At 55.2% G+C, this 12,259-nt stretch overlaps 1 protein-coding gene across 4 annotated transcripts in view; it reads left to right on the top strand.

The window, feature by feature from the left end:
* Window positions 1–1,505: 1,505 nt before the first annotated feature.
* Window positions 1,506–12,259, top strand: part of TTLL1 (TTL family tubulin polyglutamylase complex subunit L1) — a 35,128-nt gene continuing 24,374 nt past the window's right edge. For 2 of the 4 annotated variants that reach the window (XM_070790535.1, XM_019961938.2), the window contains exons 1-4: window positions 1,506–1,657; window positions 4,627–4,659; window positions 6,550–6,623; window positions 10,430–10,546. In XM_070790535.1, coding sequence (XP_070646636.1) covers window positions 10,434–10,546 — 113 coding nt within the window. In that variant the 5' untranslated portion in view covers window positions 1,506–1,657; window positions 4,627–4,659; window positions 6,550–6,623; window positions 10,430–10,433. The remainder of the gene's footprint in view (window positions 1,658–4,626; window positions 4,660–6,549; window positions 6,624–10,429; window positions 10,547–12,259) is intronic. The other 2 variants (XM_019961937.2, XM_019961939.2) reach the window with 2 other exon arrangements.

The raw sequence follows: 12,259 nt of genomic DNA, 5'->3' as shown, positions 1-12,259 counted from the left end.
CCTAAAGTACCGTGTACATTCAGTCCTGAATATTAATTGGAAGGACTGATGCTGAAGCTGAAACTCTAATCCTTTGGCCACCTGATGCAAAAAACTGACTCATTGGAAAAGACCCTGATGCTGGGAAAGACTGAAGGTGGGAGGAGAAGGGGACAACAGAGGATGAGATGGTTGGATGGCATCACTGCCTCGATGAACATGAGTTTGAGCAAGCTCCAGGAGTTGGTGATGGTCAGGGAAGCCTGGCGTGCTGCAGTCCATGGGGTCACAAAGAATTGAACATGACTGACCAACTGAACTGAACTGAACTGAACAGGAGTTTAAAAAATCTAGTTTGAGAAACTATACCTGTCCCACACTCAGGGAACACTTCATAAATGAGGTGACCTTTGAGTAGGCCACTTACTACTACTTGCTGAGTGCAACATGTATGTTATCCCTATGACAAACCCTATGTAGTTGGTGCTATGAACAGTCCTAGTTTTACAGATACTGAAGCTGAGCAACAGAGGAGATAAAGAGAGGGACTACAGCCCAGGGCCCCAGGCATCATACTGCTCTACCTGCCACTATCAGGCTGGATCCTGGGCCCCGATCCCTTGCAATCTCATTTCCAGGCCCCCGAAGGTTGCAAGACCCCTGGGGATGGTGGCCTGGGTGGTTCCTCGCAGGACATCAGTCAGGCAGTCAGTCAGTTCAGTCGCTCAGTCATGTCCAATTCTTTGCAACTCCATGGACTGAAGCACACCAGGCCTCCCTGTCCACAGCCAATTTCCAGAGCTTACTCAAACTCATGTCCATCGAGTCCGTGATGCCATCCAACCATCTCATCCTCTTGTCTCCTTCTCCTCCCGCCTTCAGTCTTTCCCAGCATCAGGGTCTTTTCTAAGGAGTCAGTTCTTTGCATCAGGTGGCCAAAGTATTGCAGTTTCAGCTTCAGCATCAGTCCTTCCAATGAACACCCAGGACTGATCTCCCCCAGGATGGACTGGTTGAATCTCCTTGCAGTCCAAGGGACTCTCAAGAGTCTTCTCCAACACCACAGTTCAAAAGCATCCATTCTTTGGCACTCAGCTTTCTTTACAGTCCAACTCTCACATCCATACATGACTACCAGAAAAACCATAGCTTGACTAGACGGACCTTTGTCGGCAAAGTAATATCTCTGCTTTTTTAAAATGCTGTCTAGGTTGGTCATAGCTTTTCTTCCAAGAAGCAAGGGTCTTTTAATTTTATGGCTGCAGTCACCATCTGCAGTGGTTTTGGAGCCCCAAAAAATAAAGTCTGACACTGTTTCCATTGTTTCCCCATCTATCTGCTATGAAGTGATGGGACCGGATGCCACGATCTGAGTTTTCTGGATGTTGAGTTTTACGTCAGCCCCCGTGCGTAGGGAGCTGTGCAGGTTGGAGGCGCAACTGCAGAAGAGTGGCCAGTCTAACCCCGGAAGCAGTCGCGGCGCCGGCAACGCCGCGTCTCCGGTTGCCAGGGCGCCGCCCCGGAAGTAGAGCGCGGCGGGCGGAGGGCCGGTCCGCGCTGGGTAAGCGGGCCGTGTCCTCCAGCGAGAGCCGAGTGGGGCTGGAGGCGGGGCCGGGCCGCGGCGCGGGGCCGCCGTGCTCCGCGCTCCCGGGCGCTTCTCAGCGCTCTGCGCCCACAGGTGAGGCCCCGCCGCCGGCGCCGCAGCCTCCGGGACCGAGGGTGTGGCCGTGCTGGGTGGGCGAGTGCGCATGCGCGAGCGGTTGTGGGCGCTGGTCTCCGCGGTTTAGATGCTGCTGGCCGGACTCGCTGTCCCTAGGGGGAAGCCCGCGCTGACCATTGTGCTCCTTTTCTTCCTCCGAGTTCCTATGACTTGTGCCTACTCGATAAGAGTAATTGCATTCCTCTTATCCGTTATTCCAGAATTTAATTGTGCCTAGGCTTTTTCATTCATTTGCAATCTCTATTGTTTCCGTTGGCATCTTGCAGGGCGCAGTGTACCTGTGGGTAGCGCTCTGGACGGGAGACAGGAGATGAGTGTCCCCCCGCTCTGCACGCCTCTCTCTGGGGGTCTGAACGTCGGCGTTTCCCCTCTTTTTCCTCCCTGTTTTCCCGTCATTAGAGGGGGTGGGGTAGACATACCCCCTTACAGTAGCCGAGGCATAGGGGGATTCATTCTGAAACTAAAAGTATCTTATGGTTGTAAGCCGTTTGGGATTTGCAGAGCAGTTCTTCGTTCAGGGAATATTCAGAAGCGTAATTGGGGGCTGGGTTGTGGCGGTACAAAAAAGATTGGCCCTGCCCTGCTCTCAGGGAGTTACCTGCGCCGGTAAACACGTTCGAGGAGCAGGGGGAATGAGGAGACTGACAGGCGACACAACTGCAACCCCACGCACTGCGCCCATGTGAAGTCGGCGTTTGTATTACGATTTTATTTCTAGGTGGCTCTTTTTTTTTTTTTTTCCCAAAAAAGACACGCTAAAAAGGGATGCACATGTCCTGGGATCCTGGCGGAGCTGGGACTTTATTGAAACTGATAGTGATCAGACTGACTGGGAGAGTGGGATGAGGGCAGGGCAGAGAGTGCGTCCATGGTCCTATAGCTGGAAGAGTGAAATGACTCCCACGAATGTGGGTTCTGCCCACAATCTGCTGTTTCTCCTGAGAGGTTGTTCTGGCTTTTGTCTGGGAATAGTCGTAACAACAGGAGGTGGAGGCCTCTTGGCAGAGTTCTGTCTTCCTGGGCACAGAGATTCCCCGAGACGTTCCACTGTTCAGCGGAAATCAGCTGGACTCCCTCCCGGCCTCCTACTTCTCGCCCGGATAAATCTGTAGAAGTGTTTACAGATGACTGTTTCCTGGGTGTCTCCCCTGCGAGGCTGATGGCCCCTGTAGGGCTAGGCTGCACCTGCTTCACTGCTTGGCACTTGCTTGTGTGTGGCGGGAATTCGTGTCTTTTTTTTCCTTATTGCAGCACGTGGGCTCCTCGGTCTTCACTGTGGCATTCGGGATCTTTAGTTGTGGCATGTGTGATCTGGCTCTCTGACCAGGGATAGAACTTGGGGCCCCTGCATTGGGAGCACAGAGTCTCAGCCACTGGCCCACCAGGGAAGTCCCTCGTGTCTTCTCTTGTTAAGTCATCAAATACTGACTGACAGCCTGCTGTTACCAGACGCTGTTCTGGGTGCTGGGGGTTCAGCAGAGATAAGATGGAGCAGCATTCCTGCTCCCATGGTGACATATGTGTATTGAAGACAGGTGGTCACCAAGGGACCAAATACGTGAACTAGACCAGGCCTTCTCAAACTTGAGTACTCAGGAATGCCCTGAGAATTTAAAACACAGATTCCTGGGGCCTACTCCCAGAGATCTGAGTGCATTACCCTACTGTGTGTGCGTGGGTTGGGGAGGATTTGTGTTTCTAACAAGCACCAGGTCGTGATGCCGATGCTGCGGGCTCACAGATCATGCTTTGAGTCGGCACCGGATTAAACAGTTGTGTACACCATGATCGCCATAGAGAAGTGACAACTTGGTAAATGAGGAGGACTGAGATGGGCTTGGGAAGGCTGCTGTGAGGGGTTGGCCTTTGAGAAAGGGCCAGATTTGGGGGATGAGCAAAGGCTTAAGAGTGGATGTCACTTGGTGGGTGAGAGGGCTGAAAAAGGCTGGAGTCTGGAGAGGGAAGGCGGGTGGAAGGCTGCTGGGGGACTGCGAGCTTAATCTCAGCACAGTGGGCAGCTGCTCACAGGCTTGTGAGCAGAGTGATAAGGTTTGCTTTGTGTGTGTAAAAAGATGGGTCCGCCGCTGGGTGAGGGATGGCTGCAGAGGGGCGACAGTGGGGCCACGGAAGCCCATCATTGGGCCTGCTGTGGGTGTCCCTGATTGTGAGGACACTGGGGAAGTCTCTGAACGTGGAATCTTTTGGGTGGAGTGGGCATGATTTGCCACTGGCCTGGATTGATGGTCACTTTCTCCCCAGGACTGCAGTTGAATTTTGTTGGGCTCTTAAAGCACTTTGAACACACTTCTTTTTTTTGGCCATACCTCGTGGCATGTGGGATCTTAGTTTCCTGACCAGGGGTCAAACCACGCCCCCTGCACTGGCAGTGTGGAGTCTTAACCACTGGACTGCCGGGCAAGTCCCTGAATGCATCTCTTGCATCCCCTGGATCAGGACTGTCCAGGAGCACCTGGTCCCAGGCAGCTCCATGTCTCTTGTCACCCATCTGACACAGAGTGGCTGTCAATGCCGAGTGAGACTAGACAGATGAGAAACTAGATTCTTGGTGGCCCCGACGCCCAGGGGTGTCCCCGGGGAAACCAGTTCTCAAGCTTGAGCACATCCTGCCCACTTGCCCCAGGAGCGGGACCCTTAAATAACCAGCAGCTCTCTGGATTCGGGATGGCTGACATACCTCAGGTGGTGACAGCCCGCTCTGACTTCGAGCTGTGATCAGCATGAGGGGTATCTCACCAGTCTCTGCTTTTCCTGGTGAGGTTTTTATGGTGCTCAGTTTTGAAAGTAGGCGACCTCGTGGCTTGAAAGTCTGAGGCGTCAGTTCCTATGAACCAGTAGAGAGGTGATGTGTCAAGTTCATTACACAATACCACTAATCCTGCTTGGTTTTTAATTTTTTTCTATTTTAGGAGGAAGTCACAGGAAAACAATCTGACAATCAGGTATTTATTTACTTTTCTAAGGAAAAGGACTTCTAAGGAAAAGGATTTCTCAGGTTTGGGGAGGAGTCTGGCTTCTGTACCGTGGGGACTGGCTGATGGCTCCTTTGTTCTAAGACAATTCCTGAGCCCCCTTACTGGCCCTGGCTGGGTGCTGGGGGACCACCTGCTGCCCTATGGGAGGGCGATGACGCCTGACAAGGGGGCTGCCTGTAAACTGAGGGTTGACATCCCATGTGGGAGGGAGGCCGTGTGCGTTCCCTCTTACTCTTCGAGCCCCACTCTACTGGCTGTGAGTGGGGACAGTACCTGCCTCCGGGCGTCGGGTGAGCTGTAATGGTGTGCCCAGTAGACAAGGGTCTGCACACACTGCCCAGCCCGGAGCCCGGTGCATCCTGGTGCTTCGTGAGTGGTGGCTGTCGTTTCAGTGATGACAGAGACATGTCATCACTTCCTGCACGAGGCGGGCTGGTCTCCGGGGCCCAGCGGCAGGAGTGTGAGGGACCGAATCAGGGGCAGCTTCACGGGGAAACTCTTTCCACCTGACGCGCTCGATTCAAACTCGGTTGACTGTTGGGAGAGCCTGCCATGTGCCAGGGCCACGCCCGCCTGACCTTGCGGTGATCCCTGCGGTGCCGCTGAGGGGCTGTCACTTTCTTTTTTCATTTATTTCACCGGGGAGGCTGAGGCCCCGAGGACTTGCCAGGACCCGTGGCTCAGACATTTCCGTGCGCGAGCGAACCGGGTCTCTGAGCCTCAGGTGTGGAGGGCGCCTCCATCCCTCCTTGCTCTTCTCAAGGTGCCTTTGCATCAACTCTCGGTGGTGGAGTCCACGTCGATTTGGTGTATTTCTGAAAAGAGGTTCTTTTAAAGGAGAGGGGGCCTTCTTTCTTTCCTTTTTTAACCATGAATGACTGTCTTCTTGCTCAGCACTTTATACCATGCTCTGTTTCCAAAATTCGTATGCGTGCAGCTCCTTGTGTGTGAATTTCTTCTTCTTTTTCTCCTGGTGTTTAGGATGGTTGTGTCTTGTTGGTTTCCTAGGCCTGCAGTGTCAAAGTGCCACAAACTGCACAGCTCCGTGAGGCAGGAGCCTGGAATCGGGGGGGTTGGCAGAGGTGTGCTCTCTTGAAAGATTCCAGGGGAGGGGGTGCTCACAGCATCCAGTTTCTGGGAGCCCCAGGCATCATGGCAGCATAATTCTGTAATCTCCGCCTCCGTCTTCCCACGGCCGCGCTCCCTCTGATCTGTCTGTCTTCTCAGGGTGTTGTCCGCCCCGTGTGTCTCTGTGTCCAGCTTTCCATCTCGTAAGAGTATCTGTCGTTGGATTAAGGCTGACCTGAATGACCTCATCTTTTTTTGAGAACAGTTATTTATTTGGCTGGAAATTGAGCCCTTGTCAGTCACATGATTTGCAATTGTTTTCTCCCAGCCCGTAGGTTGTCTTTTCATTTTGTTTATGAGTTCCTCTGCTGTACTAAAGTCGATAAGTTGATTAGGTCCCATTTGTTTATGCTTGCTTTTATTTCTATTTCCTTGGGAGACTGACCTAAGAAAACACTGGTACTGTTTACGTCAGGATGTTTTGCCTGTATTCTCTTCTAGGGGTTTTACGGTGTCGCCTCTTGCATTTAAGTCTTTAAGGCGTTTTGAGTTTCTTTTTGTGCACGGTGTGAGAGTGTGTTCTAACTCTGTTGGTTTACACGTAACTGGCCAGCTTTCCCAGCACCACTTGCTGAAGAGACTGTCTTTTCACCATCGTACATTCTTGCCTCCTTTGTCAGAGAGTAATTGGCTGTAAGTTGTGGGGTTTATTTCTGGGCTGTCTGCTGTATTTCATTGATCCTTGTGTCTGTCTTTGTGCCAATCATTTGTGTATTCATTTTGTTTTAGGCAAGAACCCGAGGCAAGAGTCAGGGAAACTGAAGAGAAATTGGATGTTCCTGTTGGCTCCATAAATACCTATGGTAGGTCAGGTGTGAGATGTTTCCCTTGGTGACCACCTGTCCAGGTGGTCGAAGGAAGGGGGGCCGGGAGGAAACCGCCCTCCTTGGAGGCTCCACTTTCTGCTGTAAAGTGAGAATGAGGCTTCCCTGTAGCTCAGATGGTAAAGAATCTGCCTGCAATGTGGGAGGCCTGGGTTCGATCCCTGGGTGGGGAAGATCCCCTGGAGAAGGGAATGGCAACCCACTCCAGTATTCTTGCCTGGAGAGTCCCCATGGACAGAGGAGCCTGGCGGGCTATGGTCCACGGGGTCGCAAACAGTCAGACACAACAGAGCGACTAACAGTACCTGGCAGTACTCAAGTGAAGGCAGGAACATTTGCCGCATCCGGCTTGCTGGGTTTGGGGTCGTGCCCCTGGAAGCATCTTCTGCCTGTTTTGTGACTGGAGCACAGTGTGGATATAAAGAGCTGCCCGTGCTACCGCGTTATGTTTCTGCTCTTACTTCAGCGTCACCTCCAGGTGGACGTCCATGACAGAGGTGAGGTCGCCCAGGAAGGCCGATGTTTGAAGTGCAGGGTGTGTGGTGTGGGCCCTGCCTGGCTGCGGGGTTGGTTCTCACCCAAATACTGTGTCTGCAGTTGGACTCTAGGGGGCAGAGTAGGAACAGGATCCCTCAAGGAGGCAGGGCTGTTCAGGGTGAAGTCAGATTACAGGCTGGCCTCCCAGATGCTGCAGATTTCCTGCCCAGACTACCCCGGCGAAGTGAATATTGCAAGAAAGCAAGTTGCACGAATGTTTTGGTTTCCCTGGGGTATAATAGTTAACTTTATACTGTACTACAGACTGTACTAGGCATTAGCTACTTGTCTAAAACCGTGTACATGGCTTTAATTAAAAAATGTTGCTGCTGCTGCTGAGTTGCTTCAGTCATGTCTGACTCTTTGCAACCATATGGACTGCAGCCTGCCAGACTCCTCTGTCAATGGGATTCTCTAGGCAAGAATACTGGAGTGGGTTGCCATGCCCTCCTCCAGGGGATCTTCCCAACCCAGGGATTGAACCCAGGTCTCCTGCATTGCAGGCAGATTCTTTACCACTGAGCCATTTTTAAATCAGGGAAGCCCTAATTTAAAAATACCTTATTGCTAAAAGGCTTCCCTGGTAGCTCAGCTGGTAAAGAATCTACCTGAATGCAGGAGACCTGGCTTCGATCCCTAGGTTGGGAAGATCCCCTGGAGAAGGGAACAGCTACCCACTCCAGTATTCTTGGCCTGGAGAATTCCATGAACTGATAGTCCATGCAGTCCCAAAAAGCTGGACACAACTGAGTGACTTTCACCTTATTTCTAAAAAATGTTAATCATCACCTGAGCCTTCAGGGAGTCATGGTAGTAACACCAAAGATCACAGATCACTGTAGCAAACAGATAATAACGAGGGACTTCTTGGCAGTCCAGTGCTTAAGACTCTGTACTTCCAGTGCAGGGGGCGCAGGGAACTAAGATGCCACATGCTTCATGGTACGATCAAAATAAATAAGTAAAAGGTAATAATGAAGATGTTTGAAATATGATAAGAATACTGTGATACAGAGACAGAAAGTGAGCAGACACTGGTGGAAAAATGGTGCTCATAGACTGGCCCCATGCAGGGTTGCCACAAACCTTTGGTTTGTATAAAAACACAAAATAAATCAGTGCCTGCAAATTGCCTGTAGTAGAAAAGCACACACACTCCCAAGTCAGCCTCGACACCATGAGGGGGGCCGCGCCGGTGGGGTTTGCTCAGGCATGGACTGAGCTGCCAGCAGGTGGGGGACTCACGGAGCTTCTGGCGTCACCCTGAGGCAGTGGCTGCTGACCTTCACGCGGACCATGACTGACGGGTTAGCAGCCTCACGTGGCAGTTACGTGACACTTAGCGTTTGCAGAGAGCGGTTCCGTTTACCCCTCACTTTGACCTTGTGGGCGCTGGCGTTGTCCTGAGGAAGCCGCGTTCACAGAGGGAAGGGGTGATGGGCTGTGGAAGAAGCAGCGAAGATAGAGTAGGGTCACCCTGAGCTTCACTCAAGCCACCATCGCGTCCTTTGGTCCTTTCTTACACCGGCTCTTAAGAGCCGTGGCTTCCTCACCCGTGAACAGGGTGACGACCGTGATTCCTTACGTGCCAGGCGTCCTTCTCAGTGCTTGACGCGTGTTCACTCGTTTACTTCTTACTCTCACCTGCGACGCGGGTCAGTACTATTGTTACCCCCATTTCGCAGATGAGGAAACGTTCAGAGGTCGGGTGACTTGCCCAGCGTCACATAGCAAGTGCGTGGTGGAGCTGGGCCTCGAGCTCCACAGGCTGGGCTTACCCACAGCCGTGCCTTGCTGGGCACCCCGCGGAGGGTGTGGCTGCCCTGTGTAGAAGCGCCCCGAGCTGCACCTGGCAGACGCTCTCAGAGCCTGCCTTCCCGTTTCCTCTCCCAGGCAGCGCATACCCAAGTCCCCAGCTCCACATCCCATGCTTTTTTCTGCCTGGTGACGTTGCTCCAAACGTGAAGCCATGACAAGGGGGATGTGCCTCCTTCATAAAAGGCCCTCGACGTTCATAGGGCCCCAGGGCTTCGAGCCTGGGCTGGGAAAGCCCTTCCCCTCCTGTCCTCAGGAGTGTAACGAGGCAGCCTTGGTCTGGGGGAAGCTGGGGGGAGCCTGGAACCCTGGGCTGCTTGAGCAGCTCGCAAACCACAAATCCAGAGGAGGAACTAGGTGCAGAAAGGTCCTGTAACTTGCTCAGAGTCCCACGGTGGCACTGCCAGGCCTGGGACCACGGTCACTCGTTCTCCCTGAAGTGATGGTCTGCCGCGTGCCAGGCACACGCCAGACCCTGGGCATGAGGCGGGGACGGAAAAGAGGCGACTCCTGACCCCCAAGCAGGGACAGAACTGCAGGTGCCGAGGGGCCGGGCAGCTGGTCTGGAGAGTCAGAGAGGCTCTGCGGGAAGTGACACTCAGTTCTGCCCACAGACGAGTGGGCAGAAGGGAGGCCGGAGTGCTGCAGGCAGAGCACGTGCCAAGGTCCTGAGGTAGACGGGAGTCCCGTGTGGCCAGAACAGTGGGTGAGCGAGACGGTGGCACGTGACGCACCTGGAAAAGCAGGAGAGGAACAGGGCACTGCACATTTTAGGGGCAGTGGGAGTCACGTTGGTTGTTAAACAGGAGCGATGTGGTCAGACAGACGCTGAGATCACCCACTGTGAAAGAGTACACTGGTGTAGGGCAGGGAGGCAGCAGGGGAAATATAGGCAGGACTTGAGGGGCCAGGTGAGGGGTGGTGCACGGATTAGAGCAGGTGCTCTCATCTCTGCCCATCAGAGTCAGCTCCAGGGTCCCCTGCCCAGGATACCCTCCCACACGCCGACCCAGCTCCCATGGCCCAGGCACGTCCCCTCGTGGTGCTTGTCACAGCTGCTGTTCAACGTGTGTAGGCTTTATTTCCTGCTTGAGCAGACTCTCAGGCTCAGCACAGCTGGTATTTGGGACTGGGCGGTTTGTTGTGCGGGCGTGAGTAGGCATCCTGCACGTCGAGGGTGTCAAGCAGCATCTCTGCTCATGAGGTGTCAGAGCCTCCCCTGAACCCTGGTCGGTCCTGATGAGCGAGATGCCTTCAGATGTGGCAGGGTCCCCCAGGGGCGTGTTGGGGGGACCTCGCCCAGGCTGAGAGCCTCTGTGGGGGAGATGGAGCTCGGGGCGGGGTGGTCTGTTCACGGTGCGCAGAGGACTCCTTCGGGTGAGCGGGAGGTGAGGCGTCGATGTTCATGGCTCTCATGAGGCGCTGTCTTCCAGGATTATGGCAGGAAAAGTGAAGTGGGTCACTGACATCGAGAAGTCGGTGCTGATAAATAACTTTGAGAAGAGAGGATGGGTCCAAGTGACAGAAAACGAGGACTGGAATTTCTACTGGTGAGTATGGAAGTTGGGCTTCTCTTGCCGTCCGAGCCCGTTCACGAGTGTGATGGCGGCGTGTCCGGGGGGCAGTGTCCGCGAAGGCCCCCCCCCATGCCGTGTGCCACCCCCGCTGCACGTGCTCTCATCCCGGGCCCTCTGTGCGCAGGAGCAGGCGGCCCCGGGGTGGTGCACGTGCTCGAGTGACATGGCTGTCAAGAGGCCTGGGGGCGTCTCAGCCCCGAGAGTGTGGTTGCACAGTGTGCGTCTGGGTGAGAAACAGGAGCCCCCGCCCCGGGGCCAGTGCTGCTCACAGTGGCGCCCTGTTGCCTGGACCTTGGGGTTCCCTCGGGGAAGTTAGCATCCTGTGGGGTGGCGTGGGGGGTGGGGCGGGCTGTGGTGGGTGGGGAGGACTGTGGGAGGGCTCCCTGCTCCCTTTCACTCCGTCTTAGGCCAGCACGGTGCTGGCCGGACTGACTGAGAAACCCCGGAAAGGCCAGTTAGGCTGGAAAGGTCGCATTTCGGCACTCAGTCCCAGGTGGTGCCTGGCCCAGCCGGGAGCCCTGGAGTCTTCCTGGACTCCTCTCTCCGCCTGGCCTCCACCCTCTTCCTCTGGGCGAGCTCCCCTGTCCTGCTTGGTCCAGGCCTGGGCTGCTCCCTCCCTCGGGACAGCATCCACACACCTGGCGGGTTACCCACCAGAAGGCTTCCCCAAGCCGCAGCGGCTCCTGGGTGCAGAGCATGGGAGTGAGGCTTTGGGGGGATGGGGGGTCGGTGGGGGAGCACGTCAGGGCCTGCAGGGGCCTTTCCACCCTGACTCTCCCCTGCCGCCACCCAGGACTCTCTCCCCCTGCCGCTGCCCTGAGAGATGGTCCTCAGCCTCTCTCCAGCCCCTTCCCTTCCCCCTCTGCTCCCCCGCCAGTGCAGGAGGCTGCACGTTTTCCCCACTGACCCCCTGAGAACACTGTCTTTCTTTTGCACTTTTGTACACTGTGCTTTCTGCCTCTCCTCAGCCCACCCTCCAGAGACAGCGCGCCCGGGGGTTAGACGTCCAGACCCTGGGGCCCGAGCCGCGTGTGGCTTCAGCCCTGGAGCCTCCACCCCACTGTTCGCGGAGGCCTTGACCTGTCTTCCCAGGTTTGGTTGTTTGAGGTTTCAGGGAGCATGGAGTGTGAAGCGGTGCTGGCACGGGGCAGGAGCCCCACCAGTACCTCCCTCACGCGCCAGCGCGTGTGCCCTGGAAGCCAGCTCTGCCCCGCGGGCCCTCCTGGGCTGCTCTCCTCAGGTGGCAGCAAACGCCAAGTCTGTGATTCCCCACCTGTCCCCTCTGTTGGTGTCCCTGCGAAGCCTGGAAAATTGAGGACCCGGCCTGGCTTCTCTCAGCCTCCCCAGAGCCTGGCCGGGCCCCAGGCACAGCGGGCAACCCCCAGCCCCCAGCTCCAGCAGTGGACAGAGGGAGGACATAAGCTGTGCTCCCAACAACACTGAAGTCACCTGCTCTTTAAACCTGATTTGCCCCTGCAGGAGCGGGGCCGGCAGGCAGGGAGGGCATTTGTGAAGTGGGTCAGCATCTCATATACTTCACCTCTCAGAGGTAAAGTGACGTCATTTATCCAGAACCCTGCTTCACGGGAGCTCTGAACGGAAGGCTGAGCACGACAGCATTTAGTACTCGCTGTCTCGTGTCCCGCTGCCTGGGGCCGTGGACCCAGCAGGACTCAGCGTGTGCTT

This window comes from Bos indicus, chromosome 5 (assembly GCF_029378745.1).
Source record: "Bos indicus isolate NIAB-ARS_2022 breed Sahiwal x Tharparkar chromosome 5, NIAB-ARS_B.indTharparkar_mat_pri_1.0, whole genome shotgun sequence".
Taxonomy (NCBI): Eukaryota; Metazoa; Chordata; class Mammalia; order Artiodactyla; family Bovidae; genus Bos; species Bos indicus.
The sequence above is the reverse complement of the archived record's forward strand: the minus strand, read 5'-3'. Positions and strand labels throughout refer to the sequence as shown.